Genomic DNA, 14,487 nt, shown 5'->3' with positions numbered 1-14,487 from the left:
TTGGGCACATGGCAGAGCTCAGAAGGGAATCAGCGCCATTTGACTTTTTTGGCTGGAATTGAGATTGGATGCCATGTCGCATTTGGAGAGCCCCTGATGTGCCTAAACAGTGGAAACCCCCCACAAGTGACCACATTTCGGAAACTAGACCCCCCAAGGAACTTATCTAGATGTGTGGTGAGAGCTCTGAATCCTCAAGGGCTTCACAGAAGTTTATAACGTAGAGCTGTGAAAATAAAATAATCATATTTTTTCCACAAAAATGATCTTCTCATCCCCAATTTTTATTTTCCCAAGGGTAAAAGGACCCCAAAAGTTGTGCAATTTGTCCTGAGTACGCAGATACCCCATATGTGGGGGTAAACTACTGTGTGGGTGCATGGCAGAGCTCAGAAGGGAAGGAACGCCGTTTTGGAATCCACACTTTGATGGAATGGTCTGTGGGCGTCATGTTGCGTTTGCAGAGCCCCTGATGTGCCTAAACTGTGGAAACTCCCCACAAGTGACACCATTTTGGAAACTAGACCCCCCCCAAGGAGCTTATCTAGATGTGTGGTGAACACTTTGAACCCCCAAGTGCTTCACAGAAGTTTATAATGTAGAGCCGTGAAAATAAAAAAATCATATTTATTTTCCACAAAAATGATCTTTTTGCCCCTAAATGTTTATTTTCACAAGGGTAACAGGAGAAATTAGACCCCCAAAGTTGTTATGCAATTTGTCCTGAGTATGCTGATACCCCATATGTGGGGTAAACCACTGTGATTGCTTTACTGCGATCCTTGGGAGGCAGAATGCACAAATCCACAGCAGGTGAAGAATTGGTTTTATTTTTTACGCCGTTCCTCGTGTGGCATTAGTGATTAGGCGACTTTATTCTTCGGGTCGGTGCGATTGCAGCGATATCAGATTTATATCCTTTTTTCATGTTTAGCTTCCGTCACACACTAAAAGACGCTTTTTTTGTAAGAATTTTTTGTAAGAAATTTTTGCATTGCCGCATTTTGAGAGCTATAATTTTTCCATATTCCGGCCGACAGGGTCATGTGCGGGCTTGTTTTTTGCGGGACGAGCTGACGTTTTTATTGGTCCCATTATCGGGCACATAACATAATTTGATCGCTTTCTATTCCGATTTTTTGTGGAGGCAGAATGAACAAAAGCTAGCAATTCAGGGTTTGCTTTTTTTTCATCGTTCTGCGTGTGGTAAAATTAGTATGGCAGCTTTATTCTTCGGGTCACTACGATTACAGCGATACCTCATTTATATTTGGTGTTTTTTACACAATATAAAAACTTTTATAGAAAAAATAATTATTTTTGCATCACTTTATTTTGCGAGCTATAACTTTTTTATTTTTCCGCTGATGACGCTGTATGGCGGCTCTTTTTTTGCGGGACAAGATGACGTTTTCAGCGGTACCATGTTTATTTATATCCGTCTTTTTGATCGCATGTTATTGCAACAAGCACTTCTCACCTACTGTGTCCCCCCATTTCCTTGTAGATTGTAAGCTTGCGAGCAGGGACCTCACTCCTAATGTCACTGTTTGAATTGTCTTAACTTGTATTGAATTTATTGTCTGTACATGTCCCCGCTTAATTGTAAAGTGCTGCGGAATATGTTGGCGCTATATAAATAAAAAAATTATTATTATTATTATTATTGCACTTTTTCCAAAGGTATAATTTGCTACTTTTTTTTACGGTGTTCACTGAAGGGGTTAACTAGGGTAGCGCTTTTATAGATGGTTTTATTACGGACACGGCGATACGAAACATGTGTATTTTTTTGTTTATTTTTCTTTCTTTTACATAAAAATGTGTATTTTTAGGGGAATTTTTAGGGGATTTCTTTAATTATTTTTCATTTTTTTTAAAAATATTTATTTTTTTTTACCTTGTCCCTTTATGGGACTTTCACTTTAGGTATAAAACGTTACAATGCTCCAGCATTGTAATGTATTATGCCTATGCTGAAAGCTGCTGTCACCATGCTGTGAGCATGGTCTAAGCAGCTTTCTGTAGGTAAATGACCCAGAGGTTGTCATGACACCTCCGGGTCATCATGGCACAGGTTGGGCCCAACGATTACATCGCGGGAACGCCGGTGTGAGGCAGAGGGAGCCCCCTACCCTCTGCCTCCCCCTCTGAACGTGGCGATTGCGCTCGATCGCAGCAGTGAGGGGGTTAACAGCAAGGGGTGGCGGGGGCGCCGCTCCTAGCTGTCAGTGCAGAAGATCAGCCACTGCAGCGCTGAGCTCCTGCACTGAGATCGGGCAGGGGAGGCTGAAATTTCAGCCTCTCCTGCCCAATCGCTGCTGTGCTTGGTCAGTCAGATTGACTGACCAATCACAGCGCTTGAGGTGCAGGGACCGACTGCAAGGGTCCCTGCACTCCTTGCCGTGCCTGTCAGCTGTCATAGACAGCTGTCGGCACTGAACTGTCCCTGCGTGTTTACATGCAGTGGCAGTTCAAAGCCATGACGTGCACAGTCCGTCCTGGTGCGGTAACTTACAACCGCCCATGACGGACTGTGCACGTCTGTGGACATTAAGGGGTTAACTGACTGAATCATTAATAAGTTACATTAAACACTTTATTGTTATAAAGAAGTAGGTGTGTAGTAGCAGTTGGAAACTGTCAGGTTCTGTAACTGTTTCCATCTAATGGGAACCTGTCACTTTTTTTTTTTTTCCAAAGATTTTATTCTTTTAAACAATGGGGAGAGGGGAAGAAGGGGGGGGAAGGGAATGGGAAGAGAAGGAAAGATAAGGGGAAGTAGGGAAATTACAAGTTGACATCATGTACAGAAAATGCAAAACATGCATTAATGATGTCATTTTACAAACGTATCTTGCCAACGCCTAAATATGTAGAATACAAGATTGTACAATAGAATAATAGCAATAAAGAACATAAAAACACACAAATGAGTATAATGAGTGTCATTACAGATCTAACCCTATGTCAAATAGTAGATACAAGATCAGTTATGTCAGAGGCAAAACTAAAACAGCTTTTCTTATATCGAGATTACTAAGTGTTAAAGGATTCATTCAAGTAATAGGAGTAGGGAAAGTTTGGTCCCATTTAGACCATTTCCTGTAGAAGTTACTGAATTGGTCATTAGCCAATGCGAAATGCAACTCATGGGATCTATGTTGTGCAATCAACTGTAAGATATCATCAACTTTGGGAAGGAAACGGTTCTTCCAATGGAATGCAATGGAATTTTTTACCACAAGACAAACATGGATGACTATATCTTTTAAGGCAGGGTCCAATTCCTCTAGATTAAGGGAAAGTAGGGCCGAGTCAGGTGTGAGGGTTGTGGTTTTGCCTGTAAGTTTGCTAATGATGCGGGAGGAGATCTGCGACCACAAGATATTAACCGTTGGGCAACTCCAGAAAACATGTAGGATGTCTCCCTTCTGACCGCAGTCCCTCCAGCATAGAGGCGAGTTCGTAGTCCCAATATGGGCAAGTCTATTGGGGGTATAGTACCAACGTGATACAACCTTAAAATGGGTCTCCTGCAATGACATGGAGAGTACGGAGTGATATGATAAAGAGAGAGAGTCCTCCCAGTCTTCTACACTGAAGGAAGAGTTTAAGTCTTTCTCCCAACTCAGCATTGAAGGGCTTTTTGTCAAGGCCGTATCTTGGTTGTAGTTATCATAAACAAAGCCATGACTCCAGAAAATACGATGACCACAATTATTTAGTATTTTTATGGATGACTCAGTGAAGTTTAGTTTCTTGTCGAGAAATATTTTTAGATTATCCTTAAGAGTAAGGTATTCGAGAAACAGGGACGAGGAGATATTATATGTAGTTTTTAGTGTTTGAAAGGATAAAAATTCCGTCCCGTTAAAAATGTCTTCTAAGTTTGATATTTTTAAATCTGCCCAGATGGGGGATAATGAATGGTTAGTCATAGAGTGGGAACCTGTCACTTTTAAAAACACTAATTACCTACAGATACAGGGTTAGTCTGCAGGTAAAATAGCATTACAGTGCTGTCTGGGTGACATAAAGTGGTATTCCCATCTCCAAGATCCTATCCCTATATGTAGTAGGTGTAATAATAATATTAGGAAATACCCACAATTAGAATTGTAGTATAGTTCTTCTGATTCGCTATGTCTCTTTCCTCATGTGCAGGCATTGCAGGACCTTAGGTATCCATGGTTACGATCACTGATATAGTGACAGCTAGTTGCTAGTGGTTGTAACCATGGATAGCTAAGGTCCTGCAATGCCTGCACATGAGAAAAGACATAGCGAATCAGAAAAACTATACTACATTTCTAATTGGAGGTATGTCCTAATATTATTACACCTACTACATATTGGAATATGATCTTGGAGATGGGAATACCCCTCTAATGAAAGTGCAGCTACTGGGTGAAAATTAACACTTACTTCAGAGATCAGTGTGCCAACATCCATATCCATCCTCCGGTAGACTTTCCTGTGTGTTGCAATCCTGCCTCTCCTTTTCCCACCATATGACTTCCGGGATGCTGCAGAGAAAGTTTCGACCTCTTTATAAAGTTGGGTTTATTTTTCTTTCTGCTTTAAAATCCCAAACTGCATGCACATTCATGCCAAAAAAGCAACCACGTGCATTTGCAGAAAATAGTTCACCTCCCATTTATTTTAATGGGAGAATTCCGAGCAGAATCCATAAGAATTCACTATCAACAATCAACTTGATACTGGTTCTCCATGCAGAACGAATTTCAAATTTAAGTGCAGAAAAATTTGCCATGTATGAACTGCGGCACAGATTCACAGTGAAAACAATGACAGAATTCAAGTGGATTTTACATGGACTGTAACAAGGAAATCCCATCAGAATCTATTTTATCTGTGTAAACATGCCCTTAGGATCATTTTAAAGAAGCATTTTATCCAAATTTGCATCCTCTTAATATATTGCATTCATCATATTATATGGCACTTTGTATTTACAATTGCTCATTTTACCTTTCTACCCAGGTAATTACTCTGTTTTCCATCAGTTCTATGGTATCACATGATTAAAACATGGATTTTTGTGATAACTCACTGTAAAATCCTTTTCTCCGAGACGCTCATTGGTGGACACAGGTACTGTGGGTGTATGCTACTGCCGCCTGAGGCTGACACTAAGTGAAAAACAGAGGTTAGCTTCTCCTCCGCTGTATACACCCTCGCCCCGATTGCGGGCGGAACCAGTTTGGTGCAAAAGCAGTAGGAGCTCAAACAAAAATCAGACAACATCAGCCTTAATGCAGGTAACAACATGTCTTGAAAAAACACCACCCTAATATCAATCAAAAAAGCATATTAATTAACCAAACAGAAGCCAACTTGGCTATCAGGGTGGGTGCTGTGTCCCCCAATGAGCGTCTCGGAGAAAAGGATTTTACGGTGAGTTATCACAAAAATCTATGTTTCTCCTTCGCCTCATCCCACAGGTACTGTGGGACGTCCCAAAGCAGTCCCTGGGTGGGATCCAAGCTACATGCACCTCCTGTCTAAAGGTGGGCCACTGCTGCTTGGAGAATCCTTCTACCCAGGCTCGCATCCGCTGAAGCCTGAGCATGGATATTGTAATGTTTGGCAAATGTGTGCAGGCTGGACCAGGTTGCTGCCTTGCAAACCTGTTCTGCCGATGCCTGGTGCCAAAGAGCCCAAGAGGCGCCCACCACCCGAGTAGAGTGTGCTCTGATCCCTGCTGGAACTGGTGCGCCTCTGATGCGGTAAGATTCTTGAATAGTCAACCGAATCCACCTGGCTAAGGTCGATTTTGAGGCAGCGAGTCCCATCCTGTGACCTTCAGGGAGCACAAACAGCACATCTGACTTACGAAAGGGTGCCGTCCGTGACACCTACCTCCTGAGTGCTCTCACCAGGTCCAACATATGAAGGGCCTTTTCCACACGGTGGACCGATGCTGGACAAAAAGAGGGCAAAACAATATCCTCATTGATGTGGAACGAGGAAACGACTTTTGGCAAAAAAGGAGGAGCTGGTCTGAGAACCACCTTATCTTTGTGGAAAGTCAGAAACGGGGCTCGACAAGATAGAGCTGCCAGCTCAGAGACCCTCCTAATCGATGTTATAGCTACGAAGAACACTACCTTCCAGGAAAGGTATGACAAAGACATCCTGTAGCGATTCAAATGGAGCTTCCTGCAGGTTAAGGTCCCAGGCGTCCATAGGCGCCTTATAGGGAGGTACCAAGCGGGAGACCCCCTGGATGAAAGTCTTTACCTGCAAATTGGTAGCAATCCTGCGCTGAAAAAGTACGGATAAAGCCAATATCTGTCTCCTGAGAGAACTGGGGACCAAGCCTGAGTCTAAGCCAGATTGGAGAAAGGCTAAGATGATAGGGATAGAGAATCTCAGAGGAGAACAACCGCAGTTCGACACCATGAAAAGAAAACCTTCCAGGTGTGGTAGTAAACTCGTGCCGAGGTAGGCTTCCGGGCGCTAATCATTGTAGCAACCACTTTGCGCCCAAACCCTGCATGAGTCAGAATCCAAGATTCAACGGCCAAGCCATCAAACACAGGGCCCGAGTTCAGGTGGCAGATCGACCCCTGCGAAAGTAGATCTGGGCGCTCAGGCAGTCGCCATGGCAAGTCGGCAAGCAGCTGCACTAGATCTAAGTACCACGCCCGACGGGGCCAGCAGAATCACTGGAACCCCTTCCGCCTTGATCTTCTTGATGACCCTCGGGAGTAGTGGCAGCGGGGGAAATTAGTACGGGAGGCAAAACTGGTTCATGGCAGAACCAGCACATCCACGGCGATTGCCTGTGGGTCCCGGGGACCGAGCGACAAACGTGGGCACCTTGGCGTTCACCCTGGAGGCTATCAGATCCACATCCGGTGTTCCCCACCGTTGGCAAATCTGCTGAAAGACCTCGGGGTGTAGTGACCATTCCCCGGACGCAAGCCCCTGCCGGCTGAGGAAGTCTGCCGCCCAGTTCTCTACACCCGGGATGTGGACCGCCGATATCACCGTGCGGTTCCTCTCGGCCCAACGAAGCACGTGCCCTACCTCGCACATGGTTGCCCTGTTGCAGGTGCCCCCTTGGAGATTTATGTAAGCCACCGCTGTAGCGTTGTCCGACTGAATCCAGACGGGGTAGCCTGCTAGGTGTGGAAGATGTTGCAGCGTCAGCCGGATTGCCCATATCTCCAACAAGTTGATTGGAAGGCGTGCCTCCTGCGGCGACCACCATCCCTGGGTCGTGTGGTGGCAAAAAACCGCTCCCCATCCGAGGAGGCTGGCGTTGGTTGTGACCACCAGCCAATGGTCTGGGGGAAAAAGTTTCCCCTGAAGCAGGGAGGAACTGACTTCCACCACTCGAGTGACTGTCCCAGGCTGCAGGGGGCGAACAGGATCGCTTCCATTGCCGCCGCCATTTTTCCTAGAATCCTCATGTCGAAACAGATGGTGTGAGGAAGTGGTTGGCGAAGTATCCGAACTCCCTGCCGGAGAGCTAGGACCTTGTCTCACCCGTTTGTTTCAATCCGCCAACGGATCAGTTTTCCGCCATTTTGGCGGGTTTCGACTAAGCTATAAAACAGATATGTGAAACAGGCCTAAGTATGGCAATATGACTGTGCCCCGGGAGTGCAGGATGGCCACGGGGACTGCCATGACCTTTGTGAACACTCTGGGGGCGGTGGCTACCCTGAAGGGCAGCGCTGCGAACTGGAAATGTAGACCGCTGATGGCGAAGCATAGAAATCTTTGATGCGGAGGGAAAATGGGGATATGTAGATAGGCGTCCTGGATATTGATAGAGGCCAAGTATTCTCCTTGCCCCATTGCCGAAATGACTGAACAGAGAGACTCCATCCAGAAATGATCCTGACAAATTTGTTCAGGAGCTTTAGGTCCAAAACGGGCCTGACCGTCCCATCCTTTTTGGGGACTGCAAACAGGTTGGAATAGAAACCCTGAGTCTTCTCGTTTTCCGGTAGGGGAATAATAACTCCGTTGTGCCGGAGTAAATCGATGGATCCTAGTAGAACCCTTGCCCGGGTATCCCCTTGGGAAACCGGGAATGAAAAAATCGTTTTGGGTGGTACCTGACAAATTCTATCTTGTACCCTGAGGACACCAGCTCTCTCACCCATGCGTCGTGTGCGACATTGAGCCAGACGTGGCGAAACCAGAGTAAGCGGCCGCCTACCTTGCTTGTGTCGCCTGGCAAATGCCTCGAGTCATTTGGCTGAAGATCTTTGGGACCTGGATCCACTCGACCTGGGCTGGTTAGTACGCACTCTCCCCAATGGGTTGGCTCTATACGAGACCTGTCGGACCCTATCCTGGTTGGGGCAACCTGATGCGGCGGAATTGGCCGCTGTGGTCCACCCGGGGTTGCGAAAGGCCCGAAAACGTGCCTGAAACTGGTGACGAAACGGCAGTTTGACCCTTTGTTTAGGGCGAAAACCGCTCTTCCCTCCTGTGGAATCGGAGATGAGCTGATCTAACTTCTCTCCGAATAGGCGGCTGCACTGGTATGGTAGCGATGTCAAGGACATTTTTGAAACTGAATCGGCCCGCCATGTCCTCAACTATAGAGCTCTCCTAATGGAGACTGCATTTGCGGCCGCAAGTGCCGTGCAGTTGGCCGCATCTAAAGATGCATTGATCAAGTAGTCCCCCGCCATAGCTATCTGATTTGCGATCTCTGATACTTCAACTGGTAGATCTATGTCTTGCAAGGCTCTGTTCAATGATTCTGACCAAGAAATCATGGCCTTGGCTACCCACGTTGCTGCGAACAAAGTAGAGAGTGCTGATCCTGATGCCTCAAACACTGAGCGAGCCAAGTTCTCTATGAGGCGATCAGTGGGATCCTTAATAGAAGAACCACTAGGTACGGATAGTAGTGTTCTCATAGCCAAGCATGACACAGGTGGATCCACAGTTGGGGATTCTGTCCATTTTTTACAACAATCCGGGGCAAAGGGATACCTCGCCTCGAGTGCCTTCTGGCCCGAGAAACACCTGTCTGGCCGTTCTCTGTGTTGTTGCACTATGTCCTCAAACTCAGGGTGAGTGCAAAATACTCTATGGGGGCGCTTGACTCGCTTAAATGACACCTTATGGCCCCGAAGCGAGGGTGGACTCATCCTCAATCCCCAGAGTCTGGTTGACGGCTTCTACTGTATGAGACTGTCAACCATTTCCTGACAACCTGGCGTATCTAGGTCCAAGGATACATACATACCTGGCAGGTGAGTCCATGATTCCTCTTCACAGATGAGGATCACATCAGAAGCCCTCTGGAGTGAGAGGGTCACTGGCATCAGGGATCCGGGATCCTCTTTCCCGCATCGTCTCCAGGCTGTACAGAAGATGGCATCAACCCCTTATGAGACGGGGGGAGGCCACCGGTGGTGACCACCGTCTTCCTCTCAACCCTCTCCGAGGAGAGGTGTGAGGAGGGGAAAAGGCAAGGACTGGCCACCGGGAATTGCCCTGAAATACCCGTAAGGGTGACAGGGAAAAAATTCCTGCCTGCGGGTCCGAGAGTGGGCGATGAGCGTGACACGACACTGCTCTCTCGGTTGCATCCATACGGGAAAACAGGGTGAGAAATTAGACCATATTACCCTAGAAAGATGAATCTGAAAAACAAAGGGGAAAAGATTAACACAAACAAGAAACTTGCAAGGGAAAATGCAGATCTGGGATCAGATCCACATCGGCCTCCTACAGACACTAAGCTTAAACTGAGGTACTTGGTGCCTGTCGGTGGGTGTATACTGCTGAGGAGGGGCTAATTTTCCTTTTTTTGCATACTGTCAGCCTCCCAGCGACAGCAGCATACACCCATGGTTACCAGAATCCCCCAATGAAGCGATAAAGAAATGAGCAATTGTAAGTACACAGTACTATACAATATGATGATTGCAATATATGAAGAGGATAAAAACTTTGATTGGACGAGTGCTTCTTTAATACCTGAAGCAAATTATGGTAAAAAGAAAAACATTTTCTTCCCGACTGACCCAAGATAATTAATAAAATGTAAGTATGAAGCTAGTGTAAAATGGTGTTGCGCACATAAAGGCAACAAATTACACATGGTGGTCATGAAGAGGTTTTGCTTTCTTAAACTAAGCTAGCCCTAGGAAAAAAATAATTGAATATCTGAAATAGTAGAAAAAAAATAAAAAAATGAAGACAACAGAAAAAGATGGATTTTTGGTTCTTACCGTAAAATCTCTTTCTTGGAGCCTTCATTGGGGGACACAGAATACCATGGGTGTATGCTGCTGCTGCTAGGAGGCTGACACTATGCAAAAACAAGAAAATGAGCTCCTCCCCGGCAGTATACACCCACCGACAGGCACCAAGCACCTCAGTTGGTGAAAAAGCAGTAGGAGAAGCAACGAGAAAAACTCGAACCATATGTACCAACCCAACAAGGGACTCTAAGACCCAACACGGTACAACTTAAACAGGGAGGGTGCTGTGTCCCCCAATGAAGGCTCCAAGGAAGAGATTTTACGGTAAGAACCAAAAATCCATCTTTCTTTATCGCCTTATTGGGGGACACAGAATACCATGGGACGTCCCAAAGCAGTCCCAAGGGTGGGAACAGCAATAAGGAACGAAAGTAACCGAAAGGCTTAGGTCGGCCAGTGAGCCACCGCCGCCTGCAGAACCTTCCTACCAACCACAGCATCAGACGAGGCCTGGGTATGAACCCTGTAGAACCTCGTGAAGGTGTGCAAAGATGACCAGGTTGCAGCCTTGCAAATTTGCATGGCCGAGGCCTGGTGACGAGCAGCCCACGAAGCCGCCACAGCCCGGGTGGAATGAGCTCTTACTCCCGGAGGGGGCCGCTTTTCCTGAAGACGATACGCTTCCAGAATGGTAGAACGAATCCAGCGAGCGATCGTGGATTTGGAAGCCGGAAGGCCCTTCTGGCGACCTTCAGAGATGATCAGCAAGGAATCGGACAGACGAAAGGAAGAAGTCCTGGCGAGATAGACACGCAGGGCTCTAACTACGTCCAGTTTGTGGAGAGACTTCTCAAGAGGATGAGATGGAGCCGGACAAAAAGAAGGAAGGACGATATCCTCATTGATATGGAAAGCGGAAACCACCTTTGGAAGAAAAGAAGGAACGGGCCTGAGGACGGCTTTGTCCTGATGGAGAATGAGGTAAGGGGAACGACATGACAAGGCCGCCAATTCAGAAACCCTTCTGATGGATGAAATGGCGATCAAAAAGGTGACCTTCCAAGAGAGAAGGGACAAAGGAATGTCCTGGAGAGGCTCGAACGGCGCCTTCTGGAGAGCGCTAAGGACGAGGTTGAGATCCCACGGGTCTATTGGCGAATGATGAGGAGGAGCCACGTGGGAAACCCCTTGCAGAAAGGTTTTGACCTGTGGTAGAGAAGCTAGCTCTCTTTGAAAGAGGATAGAGAGAGCGGAAACCTGGCCCTTGAGCGTACTGAGGGACAGACCCGCGTCTAACCCAGACTGAAGAAACCCCAGGATAGATGGGATAGAAAAAGACATTGGGAAGACTCTTTTATCATCGCACCAACGGAAAAAAGCCTTCCAGTACCTATAGTAAATGCAGGAAGAGGCTGGTTTCCTGGCTCTGATCATAGTTTGAATAACCTGACTGGACAGACCTGATTCCTTCAGAATTGCGGTCTCAACGGCCATGCCGTCAAACTCAGAGACTGAGAATTCTCGTGGTAAAGAGGGCCTTGTGAGAGAAGGTGTGGACGTTCCCTGGAAGCCTCCAGGGAACGTCCGCGAGCATGTTGACCAGTTCCGCGTACCAAGGCCGTCTTGGCCAATCTGGAGCGACTAGAATCACTGGTACGCCTTCCGATTTTATCTTTTTGACCACTCGAGGGATCAATGCCAGAGGCGGGAACAGATACGGAAGTTGAAATTGGGACCACGGAGTCACCAGTGCGTCGCACGCGACGGCTAGAGGGTCCCTGGACCTGGCTACGAACTGCGGCACCTTGTGGTTCATCCGAGATGCCATGAGATCGACATCCGGGGTGCCCCAACGGTAGCATATCTGAGAGAAAACCGCGGGGTGCAGGGACCATTCGCCGGACGCTAGGCCCTGGCGACTCAGAAAGTCGGCTGCCCAATTTCCCACCCCTGGAATATGGACGGCGGAGATTGTCGGAACGTAACGTTCTGCCCAGCGTAATATCTTGGCCACTTCTGACATTACTTGTTTGCTGCGCATGCCCCCCTGATAGTTTATGTACGCCACGGCCGTGGCGTTGTCCGACTGAATACGGACCGGCTTGCCGGAGAGGAGGGGCTGCCAATGAAGAAGGGCCAGGAAAATTGCTCTGATCTCCAAAAGATTGATTGGGAGGAGAGACTCCTGTGGCTTCCAGCGGCCTTGGGCCGCTTTCTGATGGAACACGGCTCCCCATCCTAGAAGGCTCGCATCGGTGGTGATGACTTGCCACTGAGGCGGAAGGAAGGACCTCCCTTGGAGAACTGACGCCGGCCGTAGCCACCAAGTGAGAGACTGCCTCACACTGAGAGGAAGCCGAATAGGACGGTCCAAGGACATGGTGGTCTTGTCCCAGGCTGAAAGCAGAGACAGCTGGAGGGGGCGAAGATGAAACTGCGCAAAGGGTACAGCTTCCATGGAGGCCACCATCTTCCCCAGGACCTTCATGCAGAACCGAATGGGAATGGGAGCAGGCCTCTTGAGAGTTCTGATGCCCTTGGACAGAGTTGTAAATTTTTCCTTTGGAAGAAAAACACGGGCTAGCTTCGTGTCGAATTCCATACCCAGAAAGGTCAGACGCTGGGTGGGGATCAGAATGGACTTCTCCTTGTTGACCAGCCAACCTAGGCGGCTGAGAGTGTCCAGGGTTATCTGAAGGCTCCGGAGACAGTCCTGGCGAGACGAACCCTTGATCAAAAGATCGTCCAGATAAGGGATGATGAGGATCCCTCTGGAGCGAAGGATGGCCATGACGGTCGCCATCACCTTCGTGAAAACACGGGGCGCTGAAGCTAGGCCGAAAGGAAGAGCTGTGAACTGAAAGTGGTCTCCCTGAAACGCAAATCGAAGATACTTCTGATGTTGCACACAAATTGGAATGTGCAGATAGGCATCCCGAATGTCCACCGAGCAGAGAAATTCCCCGGGCTCCATGGAAGCAATCACCGACCGAAGAGACTCCATCCTGAAATGAAGAATCTTCACGTGGCGATTGAGCAATTTGAGGTCCAGAATAGGACGAAGAGAGCCGTCTTTCTTCGGGACTACAAAGAGATTGGAGTAGAACCCGGAAAACCGTTCGTCTGAGGGAACGGGAACAATGACTCCGGCGGAAAGAAGGGAGGAAATGGCCTGCAGAAAACCCGGAATCTGGGTCCGCTGTCGCGGAGGCCGAGACCGGAAAAACCGTCTGTTCGGGAGTGAAGCAAATTCGATCTTGTATCCGGATGCGACGAGTTCTCTGACCCAAGCGTCATCGACAACGGACAGCCAAGCATCCGCGAAAAAGGAAAGTCTGCCTCCCACCCTGGAAGAAATTCCAGGTGGGGGTGACCCGTCATTTAGACGAAAATCTGCCGGAATTGGCTCCTGCAGATCTGGAATATTGTCCTCTAGATCTCCAGCGAGGAGCGGGCTTGTAGGAAGGTTTCCTCTGATCCCGCTCCCTGGTGGCGGGCGGCCGATCCTGTTGAGTGGCTCTCTCCGTGGCAGAGAAGGGACGAAAGGGCCTGAATGGTCGAAAACCCCTTCTGTTGAAAGGACGTTTTGGACGAGATTGGGGAAGCGAAGTACTTTTACCTCCAGTGGCATCGGAAATTATCTGATCCAGCTTTGCTCCAAAGAGCCTAGAGCCATGGAATGGCAGATTGGTAAGCGACTTTTTCGAAGTAGTGTCCGCATTCCATGACTTTAGCCAAAGGACTCGGCGTACAGCTACTATGTTGCTGTTAGCCCTTGCTACGCAGCCGGCCGCGTCCAAGGAGGCGGCCAAAAGGTATTTTCCCGCCTGGTTTATCTGATCTGCAAGATCTGCCAACTCGTCTTGAGGAGCTGACGCTAAGATGCCTCTGCGAAGAATTTTTGCCCAAGCGTAAATGACCTTCGCCACCCAGGCGGATGCGAAAATAGGGCAGAGAGAGGCGCCAGATGCCTCAAAGATAGACTTAGCCAGAGATTCAATCTGCCTGTCAGTAGGATCTTTGAGCGATGCCCCGTCTGGCAGAGAGAGCACCGTTTTTGAGGCTATCCGGGAAACTGGAGGATCTACCTCGGGAGCCTTGGACCACTTTGAGAGCAGTTCTGCGTCAAAGGGGTACAGAACGTCCAAGTACTTGCGGCCTGAGAAACGTTGCTCAGGGCGCTCCCAGTGTTTGGATAAGGTAGTATCGAAATCGTTGTGATTGGGAAAGGTTCGAGACGGAGGTCTGGCTCGTTTAAGGAGAACCGAGCTTTCCT

At 48.0% G+C, this 14,487-nt stretch overlaps 1 protein-coding gene across 1 annotated transcript in view; it reads right to left on the bottom strand.

Moving 5' to 3' along the window:
* LOC141100197 (uncharacterized) overlaps positions 1-14,487 on the bottom strand; it is a 51,482-nt gene that overhangs the window by 11,996 nt on the left and 24,999 nt on the right. Inside the window, exon 8 of the mRNA XM_073588521.1 lies at positions 4,429-4,529. Coding sequence (XP_073444622.1) covers positions 4,429-4,529 — 101 coding nt within the window. The remainder of the gene's footprint in view (positions 1-4,428; positions 4,530-14,487) is intronic.

This window comes from Dendrobates tinctorius, unplaced genomic scaffold, assembly GCF_039654945.1.
Source record: "Dendrobates tinctorius isolate UK_male_01 unplaced genomic scaffold, ASM3965494v1 ptg000103l, whole genome shotgun sequence".
Classification (NCBI taxonomy): domain Eukaryota; kingdom Metazoa; phylum Chordata; class Amphibia; order Anura; family Dendrobatidae; genus Dendrobates; species Dendrobates tinctorius.
The sequence above is the reverse complement of the archived record's forward strand: the minus strand, read 5'-3'. Positions and strand labels throughout refer to the sequence as shown.